Genomic DNA, 17,767 nt, shown 5'->3' with positions numbered 1-17,767 from the left:
AAAACATGTAATTATGATTCATAGTAATAGTGAAAGCAAAAATACAAGTTAAAATTAAATTCAACATAAGATTTAAACGGAAGATTGGGTTGGTTTAGGAGGTCAGGGGAAAACTACAGGTTCGAAGACAAATCTTACAAAAGTCAAGCAAAGTATAGGAAAATTTTGAACCTATTAATTTTATGAATGTTTCCTGTTAATAACTAAAAGTCAATGAATAAGAATAATAGGAGGACAACATGCAGATAGTTTTGGTTCTTTTGGGTGACTCCTTCGAATGGAAAGACGGGTGTCGGAGATTTTTATAAGAAGATAAAATTTCGAACGAAGAAGAAGAAAAAAGAAGTTTCGGCAACCGTTTAAATGGTTTATTAAATGATAAAAGGGGAAAGCAATTGTTATTCATCTACCAATACTCACACACATATGTATATATATGACATTAATATAAGTATTAAGAATTATATGAAAGTACTTTACTTCTAAATCAAAGGTTAAGTACAATATCGTACATGAACTAACTATTAGTAAGATTTGAAGTCCTCAAATGTAAGGTTATAATTGTTCAACATCGTAAAGTTGCGTTTTATCGTTGCTTTCATGTTGACCTTCATATATATTTTTGCAACACTTTAAGCTTTAACACAGAGCACGCAACGGAAGCTCTTAAACAAAAAAATAGTCACCCATATTTGCGCCATTTCAATTATACTCCGTCCCTTTTAGCCAAAGCGTCATAATACTTATGCACCAGCCTTTCTATCTAAGTCTGAAAGATTCTTCAAATCCAATGAGTAATCCATGAGATTGAAATGTTCAACCACAGAAACGATTAAATAACATCTTTAGTTTTGTAATGAAAAAACAGATTTAAATTATCTATCATGTTTCTTCTGTTTTAAATTAATTGAAATGATGAGGTTTTTCAAACACGCTGCCGTCCCTCATACACCGACAAATCTAAAAGATCAATCAGTAAAATAAATCTTATAAGCATGGGATTTGTCCCAATCATTTATGGAGAGTGACGAGGAAATATTTACTGATATAATACATCTACATTGATCTATATTAACACTTAAGGAGTACAAAATCTTAAAGCACATTATGGGAGACAGAACTGCCATTTATAAAGAAAGCTATTATCTGCGAATATAATTTCACATTTTTATTAATCATTAAACTTTATAATTATAATGATATAATTGTAAATAATTAGTTTTGGGACGCTTATTCATATGTATATTAGTGTGCTTCATTGTTTTCTCGGTACCTGTGGCTGACAAACGCACCCTGTATAACTTGTTATTCTTTAAGCGGCGTGCCTGATAAGGTAAATGGCTACCAAAATGATAATTGCTAATAAAGGTCAAATTTTGGATCACTGGCATTATAACGGAATGCAACTAAATTAGTGCACAAAAACTAATTTAAATAAATGCAAATAAGGTTCACTTGGCAATATATAAATGTGAGAGTTTTATATCATATCACAGTCACCGGCACATCTTTGTCTTCAACAAAACCTTGCGAGGATAAAACAAAATGAGATCTGTAAGTGACAAAGTCAACGACATTAATTGAAATAAGGGTTTTTTTGTTCAAATGTACCACGCAATTGTTATTAGAAATATGTGTCACTTAATGTCTTTTTCACGAGCGTCCTATTCGATTTAAAATTGACTGATGTTATTTAAAATGTTAATAACTTTTTCTAAAATGAACTCCGAATGTTTATAGTTAAGCCATTACGATGAGATCATAATCGATGTTTCATTGCAAAACTTACGCAAAGTATAATTACCAATTTCTTACCAATTAAGTTTAAAAGGTATTGCAAGAAGATTTATAGTGATTAATGATATAAACAGCTCATTATAGAATAAAACATTTGAGGACACAGATTATTTGCAATTCGACCTCAGCTCTCTAAGAATATCGTTTAACTTTTTTTCCAGTTCATTGTATTCGCTTTCATAATGGCTGTGGCCGCAGCCGCCTCAGTCCCGATCTATGACATCTCAGGAGACAAAGCTGCCAAGGTCATCAAGTTCGATCTGAACAACATCGGAGTCAACGGTTATGACTTCGCGTAAGTATTGATAAAAACATTTTTTTTAGGAATTAAATCGATCTCTAAAAATCTTATTCCCATACTTTGTGATTTTTTAGCTACGAGACCAGTGACGGTAAGGTTGCCTCTGAGGTTGCCGAGCTGAAGAACGCCGGATTAGAGAACGAGGGTCTTGAAGTGCGTGGTTTCTTCAGCTACCCTGGTGATGATGGCAAGATTTACCGCGTAGACTACGTCGCCAACGACAAGGGCTTCCAACCATCAGCTGCCCATCTCCCCGCCTAAACAAACCAAAACTAATTAGGCTATGTAGGTTTTGTTGACTGTCTTTTTGTTGAATATACTTATGTTTATTGAATCCTAACAAATCTTTCACTCTTCCATCCTGTTCTTTGAAATATGGTATTGTTATTGATTTTGTGAAGAAAAACCCAGCGGTAAAAGTCCTTTGGTGTAGAAGAAGGCAAGTATGGACAAGGAAATCATTAGAAGCTCTGAGCTTTGTATTCGATATTTTTTTAGAGCAATCTTATCATTCTTTTTGCCTCGGTAAAATGAGTTAAAAAATATTTAATATGACTGTTCGTCCTGATCTCTTGGGTGTAAGTGGAGCAGGAGTTTAAAATATCAATCATTTTAGACTTATTATGGTAATTATAATGTGGGAAATGTTCAGAATTAATTAAGCAATGCTATCGAGTATGAAATTAATATAAGTGAATCAATTATTTAAAAACAGGTGAAAAAACAGGCTGTAATAAAAAAATAAAAATATAAATGAGATCAGAATAAGAATGCATTAAATATTTAATCTAATTATAAAATAAAAAATTAATGAAGATACGTTATTTATGGAAGTCAAAATGTTTGAATATTTCGATTGCTCTCTTGTTTAAAACATTTAATACTTCTTACCTGATGACGTTGATCATGTCTCTTTTAGAGAAGGCGACAAAAACGTGACGGTTTAGTTAAAATACCTCTATTTTAGGCCCCGCAGGTTCTTAATAGAATTTTTTAATAAAATATTTTGTACTAGAATATTTGTGAATTAAATATGAGTAGTTCTTATCATTCATAATTATTGTATTATTATTATTTATATATATTTTTAAGTCTTAAAACATTCATTGTTAATTTAGATTTATTGGCAACATGTTTTTATGTAGAAGATAAATTCATTTTTACGATATAGATTTATTTTGCAATAACATTAAAGCCTCATTTGGTCTTTCTTACAAGGCCCCATCAATATCACGAATCAATTTATGTATATGCATGTAGATGAGGTTTTAAACAGATACCATTAAAATGATCACATTTCACTTATGAGCACTCATGAAACAAAACAAAATAATGCTGGGATTAGTATTAAATAATCAGGATTGACTTATCATAATAACCATTTTCAGAGTCGAAGTTAATCGGAGTCCAGAGTCCACATATTATGAACATTTTCTTTGTTGAACAATAATGATGGCACATTTTAAGGCTACTTTATGTGAGAAACGTTATACAATTAAATTGCTTCCACAAGCGCTTTACGCTAATAAAGGTCAGATCTGGATCATTTGCACTAAACTGGCATAAATCAAAATTAGAGTTTAATGAGAAACCATCGAATTTAAATAATCGTATGCAAACAAGGATGAGTAGGCAGTATATAAATGTGGGTGATTTTTATTGATACCACAGTCACCGAAAAGTTGTTCTCTCAAAAGGCCTAAAAAATCAAAAACATCAAAATGAAATCTGTGAGTATTATATAGAATAAAACCCATTTAATAAATCGTGTTTATGTATATTCTGAATCCACAACTAATATTAAGTGTTCAGTAATGTTTTATCAATTATAACTTTTGTTATTTTTTTTTATTTATGTAAATTGTCATTTGGTGATATATTATCTAAACAAAACTCATTTAACCAGCTTGTTTAAGGATTAAAGTGCTGAATATTAAAAAATATATATACATATTTATTTAATTTTCAGTTCATTGTATTCGCTATGTTCGTGGCCGCAGCCGTTGCTGTCCCAGTTTACAACTTCTCAGGAGCCAAAGCAGCCAAGGTCATCAAGTTCAACCTGAACAACATCGGTGTCAATGGTTACGACTACGCGTGAGTACTGACTTGGAAGAATACTAAGTCTCATTTTATTCTTGTAAGAATCAAATCAAAGTCACATTACTTTTATTTGTTATTCAAATCAATCCTCCTGATTGTGATTTTTAGTTATGAGACCAGTGACGGCAAGCTTGCCTCTGAAATGGCTGTATTGAAGAACGCCGGATTAGAGAACGAGAGTCTTGAAGTGCGTGGTTTCTTCAGCTACCTTGGTGATGATGGCAAGGTTTACCGCGTAGACTACGTCGCCAACGAAAACGGCTTCCAACCATCAGCTCCTCATCTCCCCGCCTAAACAAACCAAAACTAATTAGGTTATGTAGTTTTCGTTAACTGTCTTTATGCTAAATATATATATATATAAATATGTATTGTTCCTTAATTTATAGTTTCTATTAATTTTGAATTACTCCTTACCTATTATTAAAGTAGAGAACGATATATGATGATAACAGAACGTTCTCAAATACTGTTACTTATACAAGTTAAGCTAAGGCTTTTGATCTTCACACTAGGCGTTCTCTGTTCTATGTAATTCAACAATTCTAAACTAGTTCTAATCAAAATTATGAAATGCATATTTTGGCAAAATAAAAATTAAATTTTTTTTTCAATTGATTTCCAATTGATTTTCATAAATAATTTAAAATATGACGTATAAGTGTAAGTGTTTTAGGACTATTGTTTCCTTTTATGCATTGAGACCGTTCACTACTTTTGCTTCAATCGATTTTTATGAATATTATTTTCTGGCCAATCTTGTTTGACTCGTTGGATCGAAAAGTATTGTATTCTATAACGCAACTCACCGAACTCTATAAATGAGTCGGATCGTAAATGTTTTTCGTGAATCAAGATTTTCAAACAGATAAAACAAAAAGGCATCAGGTAAAGGCTTTGATATCTCTAACAATCCATTACTCGCACTCACCTAGATCAAAGTTAATCAAAGAAGAGGAACCACAAAGGATAGAAAAAGAAGTTCCATTGTGGCAGATAGACCTGTATATTGTGCACACCCGATAATATGCTCCACTTTTTCATTTACAAACTTTATTTGACAGCATCAATATAAAATGTCCTAAAACGCTATAAATATATTACAATATTTATTCGGCATTAGCATTAGCTAAAGGACCTTGATGGATGGTTTTGTTTTATTGAAATAATCGTAACAGGTTTTGATATTCACGCTAAAATGTCGGTCACGCACTTTATGCTTTAAATGCCATTTGTTAATTTAGGTAATGGTGCGTAACATATCTATGATAAGCTTCAAAAAACATCCGTCTCCTATAAAAAACAAGTGCATAATTTAATCTAATATAAGGGAATTTTGTAGGTGATAGTAAAGCATATATCAAGTTGAGCGTATTTCGTCAGCATCATGTGCGAGTGAGATTACATCTGTGACTTCAAAGACGCTTTGAGGTGCTAATGCATTGTACACCTTGTATTACTAATGCAATTTTGGTAATGGCATCATTTATTTCATGTTTATAGTAAGTAAGTGATTTAGTTGTTTTTATTTATCAATAAGGATTTTATAAGTATCTCAGTTTTATACGGAATATTATGTATAATTTACATAAAAGTTACTGAATCAAACAAATCATATTATGTAAAAAGTTTTAAAATCTACATATTACCGTTTCGTTATAAGAACTTGAAAGGACAAACGTGCTTTGTAAGTTTCGTAGTTTGTACTTAAAGCATATGTTGTTTTCTATAAAACTCAAATATTTTTGACTAAAATAACGTTATGTGCATGCATCTCTCAGTAATTAGTGCGGTGTTAAGATCATAAAATTGTAAGACAATGGGACAAAACTCTTAATTATGACTTATATTACTTATTTATTATTATATAATATTTATTATTAGCATAAGTTTATAGCATAACATGTTTACAAATCGATGCTTCTTTTAGTTAAAGTAACTAAAATTTCCTTTAAAATTGCATTCATCAGTTATAATTGGTTCTTTCTTAATTCTAATCGTTATAAGTACAGTTAAAAGAAAAATATCTTTCGAAAATCAGCGATATGTCTAGAACGTATAAAGCAACACCTGTTTTTAACTGGCGACATTAAAACCACCACCACACGCCTCCCCTCTGTATCTCGAACGCATTTTTGATTGTTCTCAGTTTTTGCTCAGTTTTTTTTTTTCGCCGAACCGTTAAGAATCGTTTAATGACAGGAAAATTGAAACTTCGAGCCGTCTAACAAAAAAGTTTACCAAGTGTCGTAAGGACTTTGAAAAGACGACGCGAAAAAAATGTGAATCACCTTGAGGGATGAATAACTTATAACGAACAATATTAATATTTTATATAAATGTCTCATATATATATATACACACACATATATATATATAAGGTTCATTTATTAGAAGTAAGGTTCGCCCAGAAAAAATGTAGTATCAAAATAAAGTTATTGAAATTCATAAATCATGAGAACAGCCGTTAGGAGGCGATAGCTTCGAGACGAGTTGTTTTAGCAAATATTTCGCGTGTTCTTTCGTAACACGTCTACTACACGTGGTGTGGTGTGTGGGACGAGCGCTTTAATGTTATTAACGAGAGACCCATTTATGAATATATATTTTTTAAGCTTGAAGTACCGTACACCATTTAATATTTTTATCTGCAAGACATTAAGGGACATTCCAAAAGATTGTTTATTTAGGGATAATTGTTTGCTCACATAAATTTTTTATGTATAATTAGCTCCATTTAGGATAGTTTCTTAACTATTTTTTATTTTTTGGGCTCTCACACAATATTAATTTATACTACGTATACAAATCGATGTTATCTGTGCTATTCATATCATCATGACAATTCCGACTATATCAATGACAAATATGTGTCAATATCAATGAAATTATCGCTTCAATATTAAAAGAATTCTGTACTAAAAATTGTAAAATTCTAATAATATAAATAAAAATATTAAAAATGCCATAAATTGGAGTATTATTATATACTATTATACAAGCACATCAAAGTGTGTAAATAACAGTTCAGTAATGTATGGTATTAGTTTTATGAATGCATTCCGCTGGAGGTCTTACCGCGGACCGCGTCTCACGTCCGCGCCATAGATCAAGTGCACCTGTAATATTAACGCACTATCAGCCACACGTGCCACTAAAGGGAAACATATTCGGTTTTTTTAACCTTTTTTTCACTGATGCCTTCTCTTGAACAGCTCGGTGATTTACGTGTTTTTAAATAAAGTACATATTCAAACAATAATATTGAGATGTTTCTGAAGAAATCGAAAATATTTTTAGGAGAGTTATGTTATTATGATTAAAATAATTTCGGTTCGACTGCTGTATTTAATAATGTAACGAAAAAAGTAATATTTTTCTGTCCGAATAAAATTACTATTTAAGATAAATCAAATAAACATAACTATAACAAAGTGAATAAAATAGATTTTTACCTTTCCGTAGTATAAACGAAAAATAGAGAAGCCCCTTTTATTATACCTCTATTAGGATAGGAATGACTGTCGAATTGGCTAATAACCGTTCTATCAGGTGAAAGGAATTCACTTTCGTTTGCTTCCTTCAGGAGCTAGGGACGTACCCCCTCGATATCGATATATATATCATAGACAACGATTCCACAAATCAGTAGATTCATAACAAAAACACATTATTTTTAATTAAATATATGAAATATTTTGTAAAGTAAGTCAATTATTTAATGAACGTAGGATTAAAAATTTTGATTTTATGTTATTTTTATAGGACCTCCATCAGTAGTTTTTATAATATTGTTATAAACATTATTAGCTTTTAAATTAGAGATTATTCGAGATTATTTTTTTACTTGTTAAATTATATTCGATTTAATTTAAAAAATAAATCCACAGTCGATACTTTTCAAAGTTCTCCTTCTTATCGGTAAGTTGTAACAAAACTTCATCCACCTTGAAAAGTTTAAGTGCTTTTTGCGCAGTTTGCTAGCTCTCGGACTATTAGCACGCCTTCACTGGACCATTTTTACAGGAATTTGTATTCCATTGATAGCTCTGATGGCCGCTTTAATATAATTAAATCGAGCTTAAGATACAACTGTTGAGAATGAAAGTAAACAACTACAGATCGTTATTCCAAGTGTATATTTTAGTGAAGGAAGCGATGTTGAATGCAAAATGTTTCGAATAGCGGATAAATATTTAGCGTAATTTGCAATTTGGAAATTTTTGCTTAAAATTAAATTCCTTTCGCCAATGAAGTGAATCCAATATCCTTTAATACTGACGCGTGTAATTCTGAAAGGGTATGAAACACGGGAGCTGAAACGATTTGCATTTGAATCTATGACGCAGGTGCGCAAAATACGTTGAAGAGAATTTGATATCGAAGTGACTTAATTTATTTATTCTTACTCTTCCCAAGTAAGTGGAAATAAGTCGCCGCTACTGTATAGTTAGGACAAATTTGTACTCTTAACGCAACGTTACCTGTTTCCTATTTAATAATCTACACTAATAATATTTTATATAAAATTATTTACTATAATACACAACATATATAACATAATATGCAAGATTTATAAACGAAACACTGTTTGAATGACTGACTGACGACGCTAACATGTGATACTGATGGTAGCACTTATGAAAACAACATGAAAAGTGAAGAATATTAATAATATAGATGTCAACATTTATGAATCCAGACAAATGAAGTGCAAAAGAAAAACACAGATATTATTTTCAAAGTAAACAAAACACATTACATGGGGTGGTTATTATTTTCTCATTAATGAATTAATTAAATATAGCAAAATAAAGAAAAAACAATATGCAGAATGTTTGTTTTACTGGTAAATTTATCTAGTAATGAACATGCCATGAGCGCTGCGGGGTCGCTAAACGGCAGGCAATAAAGGGGGGTCATACATCAGACGATACACGAACAGGTGACTGATTCAGGGGACAAATGAACGGTTGAAATACGATAATGGGAACTAGTGTGTCGCGGTCGTGGTCACCACCCCACCACCCACTACCCACCATCCACCAGCGGCCCTACGCTGGACACTGTTTAATTGTGTTCTGTTTTCTTCAGTGATGGATGTGTCAGTTAGTGCTAACGTGAATGTAAACTATTTATATTCAATTATAACTTCTATTTGTTTGTTTCTGGCTGTTTTTAGAATAAAAAATATACTTTGTTACATTTATTAATCCAATTCGTCATATTAAGTTTCTTAATTCTTACGTTCGTGGTCAATATATTAGTAATTAAACTGAATCATCCTGAAACCAATCTCAATGATTATTCTTCCAAGTATTTAGGATCACTTTCATATTAGTCGCATTTAATAAGCGTACAAATGGGAGTGTCCTAAAGTCTCCAAAGCATAGTAAATGTTACAATAAAAGTACACAATACTAAAATTAACTTGTAAATCATTTCAGAAGTACTAAATCTATTGTAAACAATGTGATCCGTTATATAAATGAGAGTTCGTCCGTGAAGCTCGCTATCTCTAATTTATTTGTAACATCTCGACGGAGATTAAAAATGTTAATTTTGAAATTCACTGTAATTTATTCAGATCCTTCGGGAGTGCACCTTGTTGAAGGTATGCCAACATAGAGGATGTTAGTGTTTGGTACATGAAACCTTACAAAACACATCGTAATTATCAGATTTATTCACAAAAGCTTACATCGACACCTATATTATATATTTTAAATTAAATATAAATTAAATAGCTTTGAATTATTCAAGAATGTATCGATGTTTTTTGAAGTTAGTGTTGGATAAGTTAGCCTTTAAATAAATGGAAAACATTTTTCTGTATGTTGTAGGTAACTTGTCGTTGGACACAAAGTAATGTTAGTAATAAGTAATACGTTGGAACATTAATTCATTGTATCTGAACACCCTGTTGATACGGCGGCAGTCTAGAGCTATGTCTTCATTAATCCCGCGCAGATAACTGTTTAATTCATGCTAACTAATGCACGGTTCATTAAAACAACCCTTCACCTGGATGCTTCCTCCGCAAGCGATCTATAAATGGGGATTATTGTAATCATCAGTTATTTCTGTGGCTTATACAATCTATTATCGTTTATTCATTTATCATATATGTATATTAACAAGGTTTTTTCTAAATCTCTTTATGTAACTTCGTTTTGATTCCTCAAACCGGTTTACACTCGGGAGCGATAAATCAAGATAAAATTTACACAATTATAATTTTTTGAATGCATGACAAGTGGAAGCTGATGTTAAAATTAAAGGAAGCCGCAGCCAAATTTTCCCCATTCGCAAATTCAGGGCGCACAGCTCGCATAAACATGGCGAACGTCACAAGGTGTGCTTTATAAAAAATAAAGTGCGATTTATTAAAGGACGGCTTGGGAACCGGATCACGTACGGACCGGCCAGATTTGAGCACTGAAGGTATGCGGTAGTTTGACTTCAATAAACTTTCCTATGCCCCTTTTATATTGAGTGGGACGGAACTTTGGATCTGGACTATTTGTATATGAAGAGGATATTTTTTTATTCAAAATAGCCGACAAATTGGTGTATCTTCATAGTAATAATATCTTAACATTTTTCAACTTACTGATAATTCATATGCCTAAACAAAATTGTTTGATAATTCTGGAAAAAAAATAATCAGTGAGCGGATCAAAGATTATTACAGAAAACTTTCTGCATGCGAAGTGAAGGGTGAATATTTTGAAAAATTTTTCTCTGACCCTTTACTTTTATGTTTTCCATATTTAAAAAACATTGGGCACAAACCAATAAGAATATTAATAAAATAAATGCATAAAAATGTTTTCCATGGAAATTAATTGCAATTATACATGGAAAAACAATTGTAAATATGAGTGATGTAAGCGAGCGCTATACGTCAACATTACGTTATAGATCGGATATCTCGGAAGAGGAGAGATCCCGGTACCTGATGCGGAGTCACGTCTCTCACTTTGAATGGCAAATCACGAGACCTTTTGGGCCTGTGAGACTCAGTATGAAAATAAAATGATTGCGAAGGGTCCGCGGGCACTGTATTAAAATATTCCCAAAGGTCCGACATCCTAGCACCTGATGTTTGGATAGTTACTAGTGATTTTTTTATTCCTTCTGATATATGATCTGTTCTGGGTTTGTGTGACATTAAATATTCATACTGAGAGGATATATTCGTATATATATGATGTACTAGTTTTGACTTTGTTGTGGTTGGAATGACTTGTAGGTATGTAAAGCTTTTGTTTAAGAATAGTTTTCTTTCAAACTTATAGTTGTCTAATATAAAATTATGTGTTCCGATATTTGTAAAAATTTAGCAGCACAGATGTAACAGAGGAGTTACGGGTAATTATATAAAAAAAATATTTCCGTATATATAATAATTAGAACAATAGACATATTGTACACCTATTTTCAATTTACTTACAAGCTATAGCTAAATAAGATTAATGTGCGTTTTAGATATGTATATGAAAATTATTAATAAAGATAATAAAAGTTGTATAATAATAAGAAACTTATATTATAGAAATATATCGTAAAAATCAAGATATTAATATATTGACCACGTCTTAAACAATATAATTCCAGAACTAGTTTCTTCGAACTCAATCATGTACAGAGAAAAATGCAATACAATAAAGTGCTTATATTATAGTGCGTGTATCAGCAAAGCTATAAAACTAGTCTAGACGAGTGATTTACGGCCACCTGAACGAACGCAAGATTCGGAAAGGGAAAAAATATGTTTACAAATATTTGAATGTATCCTCGACTTTACTTTCAAGCCGATTGGGACTGAAAAACATTCCTATTTAGACAATACAGGTTATGAATTTTGTTAACCATAGAGTCAGAGTGAAGACACATTTTATAGTTTCACTTTAATTAGTGTTTTTTTTATTTGAACTAATGACAAAATTGACTGTATTTAAAAAGAGTAATTTTCCAGTAGATGTATTGAAATCGAATCTCGGCAAGGTGTGGGTTACCGAGGTATAGGAAAACGATCAAGAAGGTGCGATTGGCCATTACGACGGACCTCGTAAAGCGTTCGTTCGGAACGCAGATACCGGCCCGCAAGGATTATTTGACACCGGTCGGTGATACAATGAGCTTTTATTAAGTGTCGCTTCATTGATATCAGCTGTCTTTGGGAAAGTCTTAACATTCACAGATGATGTTTTCTATTTATGTTCCCATATTTAATAATAACTATGACAGTCCGTCAAATGTATCATATTATTATTAAGATGTATATTTATCGTTTAAAGTCATTTAAAACTATGTGGTTATATTTAAAGTATCAACGTTATGAAAGGAATTCAGTACCCAGTGTGTCTCCATTTTTTTCGCTACCTTATTTTATGGGGATTATACGATCAGAGTCCACCTTGTCAACGTTCTTCCACATACCCAGGTTACACATTGTGTTCTTCACTCGGTTTCATTTTCATTTTAGGACATTCCTAACACGTCTAGTTAAGGTTTAAATTTGCTTGCGTCTTGAAAAGTAAACAGAGGCTAGGGTAGAGTGGGGAAAATTGACTTACCCAAGATAAGAATAGTAATAGCCAGTGTGTTTTTTCTTTCCAAATTACGTTTAGACGTTAACCGTCCTCTTGTTTACCTTTATTTCGTTAGGTTTATGATGTAGTCAATATGAATAAATTGTTTTCCATTTTCCCGTTGGAAGGAAATTGACACAAGTTATCTGTAAAACTTATCAAGATCTCAAAACGTTTGCGGGGCTATTTTTTTTCAACAAAATATATATCCTACGACAAAGTAATAAAGATGCTTCTAAAGTTTAAATTGTTTCAGTGACAAGGTGAACAGTAAATTGTAAAAGACAATAAAATTTAGAGGCACAGTTTGACAAACAAATTGACGGAAGGATACTTTGCCAACTTGTTATACGTTGTGTTCTTTGAATCGAAAAACTTTAAGTACCGTCTCGCAATGCAGATAAACTATTCAAATAATTTATTCTAGAACTAAGCAAAATTAACCCCTAACTACGTTTTCTATAATAGAATATTAAGCAACAAAAAATATGTGAGTTATTTATTATACAAGTGCAGTTTAAAATAATATTTTAAAATAATATTCTTTGTCCGAGATCATAGATTACCGAGCACCTATCTACATAGGAAAGATGCCAAAGTAACCTGTCACAAGGCTTTTAGCTTTATTTTACTGTATGTTTCTTTTATTTTACAATGCCTTCCTGAGTATGTTTACTGTTTTCTCTTATACAAATTTAAATTTGAAATTCTCTGAACTAAAAATTTCTGCCACAACATATGTATATGTATATATATATATACTCTAAATGCTTCTTTGTACGTATCAAAACGTTAGTAATTAACTAAAAAAATACTTTTATCTATTCAAATAATATATAAAACAATTTGAGATGGACGAGAACGTAGACTCGGTAACCTTTCAAAGGCAACAAACAAAGTAAGTGAACAGCTTCGTGGAATGTAAAACTTAATCGTATTTGAAGAGCAAATTTCAAAAGTTGGCAAGTCAGGCTACACGGACATTCCTAACGTCCATTACCTGTTGTATGAATTGAATGTGCACCTCGTGCCAAGAGGCCGCGCCAAATTATATCATAAAGGTTAATATACCAGGATAGAGGTCGCTACGACCCTTAATGTTTTTGTGATGATCAAGACTCTCTAGTTACTCTTCTTATATACACAGTATAGGCGACAATTGGTATAATTACCAGATATGATTAAATTTAATAATACTAACAGAATGTCTGGATACACTTGAAAAGATCAAGCATATTTTTTATATTTATTTTTTACATTCCTTCTTCTTCTCTTTCTTATAAATAACATGTACTTGTTGAGATCTAAGATTTTCGCGAGTTTTATTCATTTAAATGAAACTAATATTTTTCGGAAAAAACTACGCCGATTTTTATTATTTTAAAAAAATACATAATCCCGACTTGTCGGTTACTTTTCAGCAACCGTGATCACGGGCAGACATCTCGTAGAAACCCGCAGTAATCCGCGTAGTTTATCCGAAAAATATTAGTTTCATTTAAACATGTACTTATTACTGTTCGAAAAGAAAAAAAAAATTTTTAGACATCTGAAATATCAAAAGATCTCGAAAGCAACAGTCAATTGGGGACTGAGAACATTTTGTAAAGAGAACTTTTGTATATTTATTTATCTTATGGTTTGAAGATTATAAATAATATAGAATACCAAACAGGCTTTATTTAGGTTTAATGAATATACGTAGTATAATCGAGGAAGAAACAAAATTTGATAAACTACCCACATCCCCTTTTCATGCCAAAAGTAAGTTATCCTGGCCTTTGTACCTTTGAATATCAATGTGTGTATCATTCAACAGACAGATAAAGAGAATTATCTTGGCCTTACGTCAGATTCTAAGTTAACTTGGAAGACCATACAAAATATATACACATTAAAAATATTGAACTTTTTGAAGAACGCTGTAGATTTATACTCCTTATACGATATATTTCAAAATTAATCAATTACTGTTTAACAAAACATAATTATGTATACATTTCTTGGAACTTTGTATACAACTTAGATAAATAGAAAAAATGAGTATTTCAAAATAATATTTTATGTACCAGCGAATGGAAAAATGTTGAGAGTTGTCGAAGAAAATAGGCAAAAATAATATGTAATAATTGAATTATCAATATCCATGAAATACTAGAAATAAGTAGGAACTTAATATAAGTAAAGCCTGTCTTTAATAAGTAAATCATGTACCATGAAATCCAATTGCATAGTATTTTTTGTAATAAAAACACTAATTCCTCGTTGAGGAACTATTCAAGAAATATTTGAATGTTTACATAAAATCCATACATATTTCGCTAATTTCAAAATTTCTCGTTTTTGTGATATAATTTTATAGGATATATAAAAAACGGGAAAACTTTAAATCCTACAAAGTGAGAGAGGTCGCTCAACACCTTATCTTGAATAAAGTAAACAAATAAATACAGTGACAATGGACAGTTGAAATAAAACCAAATAGTTTTATCAGTAGTTCTGTACCGTACAGAATATTCTGTACAGAATAGTCCTGTAATCCAGCAGGCAGACAGCCAGAGATAAAGACCCTCACGTGAGAACGAGTTAGCAGCCACTTAGACTCGCTGTAAATATATTTTATCTGTGATTTAACACCGCCGTACTCGATATGTTATCTGCATCGCCGTAATTCTCAATTCCTTTGCTATTTTATAAATTATGTCCTTAAGAATTTATGATTTACTCTAAATTAAATTATTACTTGTATATTGTAAAATTCTTACAATATAAAGATATCGTGACACAAAACATGTATCTAATTTCAATACATGAAAGGTAAACTGTTCACAACAGTAATAAATTCATGAAAGAAAAACGCGACGCAAGCAAGAAACTTAAGAAAAAACAAACATTACTCGCAAATTGATTCAATTACGACAGTTTGCTGAACACAAGAAAAATAATTATTATTGTGTTAGTGAACTTAACTGTCACATAACAATTTTATGATTCCAAATTTAAATCCAAATAACATGAATCTAGTCAAAGAGTTAACCGTAAAACGATGTAAGTAACAGATAAGCATTTTATCTGAAATTGCTTAAATTAAGCGCGGCTGGAGGGCGGTGCGTTCGCCGGAATTTAATTTAAATGTTGTCACTTTAAAAACAGGGAGGTACCTGTCGGGGCATGGGGCACGGAGCACGGGGCACGTGACACGTGACACGGACGTGACGCGACACCTCACCAAAAACGATTAAAAGAATGTTATAGTTTTGACAAATATTTGTTTTTCTAGTATATTTTGTTGATATTATTACTTAAGCTCATAACATATTTCACTAACCCAGTCAGTGTATGTAACCGATACTTAAAGATAAAAAAGTCTATAATGATTATATCACCATTTTTATAAATTTAATTAAACAAGACAGAAAATAAAAATGCACATCAACGCCAGTTTAAATTTCGTTAGTCATTTGTGAAGGAACACCTCTTTTACACGGTTAGCTACGTCAAGTCGAATAACATTAAGCGTGCTCCCCTTCTTCCATCCACTTAGCTGGTAATTTTTATTTTCCACAATTCATCACGTGCCTTCTTACTGTGTCGAGTCACGTTACAGGTGACGCTACTAGCGTTCCTCTACATTAAAAATTGATAATGCTTTCGTTCAACGATGACATCTTCTCTTTTGTTTCTCTCTGAAATTCATGTTAATACAAATACTATTGATTTTACTTTATGTATAAAATATTTGTGATGTTATTTTTACTATAATTTGTGGGACGTGAAAATGTGATCAATTTACCAATTTCCGTATTCCAAGATAGCGCTTTCCAAGGACACAATATAGAAGCGCAAGGAGTAACCCCATTAGTCTGAGGGGCCTAATGAGTTCCATCTAATTATCGCCTTCGCAGAACGTGAGCCAATTGCTAACACCTGCATAATGCAAACGACAGGATACGAACTGTTTACTTGTATTTTATACCTTACATATACTCACAGAATACAATTCACATGTAACATTGGTTTTAATTTATATATATTAATTAAGTAATGAAGTGATTTAGAAAATGATCAGTTGATAATAGTAAAAATTAATGTATGAAAGAATGAGCACAGAGAAGGCTTTTCTAAGGTTGAGTGAAAGTTGTATGTACGTGGAATTATTTTAGAGGTATTTAGAGTTAGGGTCAGAGCGACCCCGGAGTCGTAAATCAGCGCACCTGACCGACTCCACTTGTCCAAACGCATAAATCTCAGGGTCACTAAGCGGTTAGTGTTGTCACACGAATATATCGATATTGTTTTATCTGATTGTTATCGTATTTGACTTATGAAATAGTAAATATACTATAATGCAAAAATATTTCCATCAAGTTAACTAAACCGTTTGCTTTCTTTGAGTTTTCTTGTGAAAATTATCAGTAAACATACATCATTAACATAGATGTGATATGAAATGTTTATAACGTATTTTCAGGGACTATAGAACCTATCGATATGAGTACATCCCTAAACGCTGTGGTGACCTCGTAAATATTGAAGTATTGACTGCGTAAGGTCGACTGTTTGTTAACGATAGTAACCACTCTCACCCAGTCTTTTAAATACCCTCGAACTATAGGGGAATCACATTATGTATCATATCTTTTCACTTCTTTATCTTTATACTAGGTACCTTTATAATTTATATTAATAAAATAAATAAAAATTAAAAATAAAAATAGCTAAAATTACTGCCAATTACATTAACTACCTCGTAGTGAAAATCCCGTCAAAATTCGTCCGACTGTTTCCTAGATTATGGATAGCTGAAAATTTTATATAAAAGTAATTGTAAAAGAGTTTAATATAATATAACACAGAGACACGCAAATTTTATTTATTTGTCTTTATTATTTTCACCTCAAGATCGTTAGTGAGAAATAAAAAGGTATGAAAACATGCTTTGAATATCTTAAATGAAGAGTCTACCTTA

General features: G+C 31.6%; 2 protein-coding genes across 2 annotated transcripts; both read left to right on the top strand.

The window, feature by feature from the left end:
- Positions 1 to 1,490: 1,490 nt before the first annotated feature.
- On the top strand, positions 1,491 to 2,442 carry LOC116767143 (flexible cuticle protein 12-like). Its single transcript, XM_032657329.2, has 3 exons — positions 1,491 to 1,554; positions 1,959 to 2,092; positions 2,173 to 2,442. Exons 1-3 carry the CDS (start codon positions 1,546 to 1,548, stop codon positions 2,357 to 2,359), a joined length of 330 nt encoding a protein of 109 aa, XP_032513220.1. The 5' UTR covers positions 1,491 to 1,545; the 3' UTR covers positions 2,360 to 2,442.
- A 1,307-nt stretch (positions 2,443 to 3,749) lies between these two features.
- On the top strand, positions 3,750 to 4,583 carry LOC116766858 (endocuticle structural glycoprotein ABD-5-like). Its single transcript, XM_032656993.2, has 3 exons — positions 3,750 to 3,828; positions 4,068 to 4,195; positions 4,310 to 4,583. Exons 1-3 carry the CDS (start codon positions 3,820 to 3,822, stop codon positions 4,494 to 4,496), a joined length of 324 nt encoding a protein of 107 aa, XP_032512884.1. The 5' UTR covers positions 3,750 to 3,819; the 3' UTR covers positions 4,497 to 4,583.
- The last annotated feature ends 13,184 nt before the right edge of the window (positions 4,584 to 17,767 follow it).

This window comes from Danaus plexippus, chromosome 10 (assembly GCF_018135715.1).
Source record: "Danaus plexippus chromosome 10, MEX_DaPlex, whole genome shotgun sequence".
Classification (NCBI taxonomy): Eukaryota; Metazoa; Arthropoda; class Insecta; order Lepidoptera; family Nymphalidae; genus Danaus; species Danaus plexippus.
This window is presented reverse-complemented; position numbering and strand designations above follow the sequence as displayed.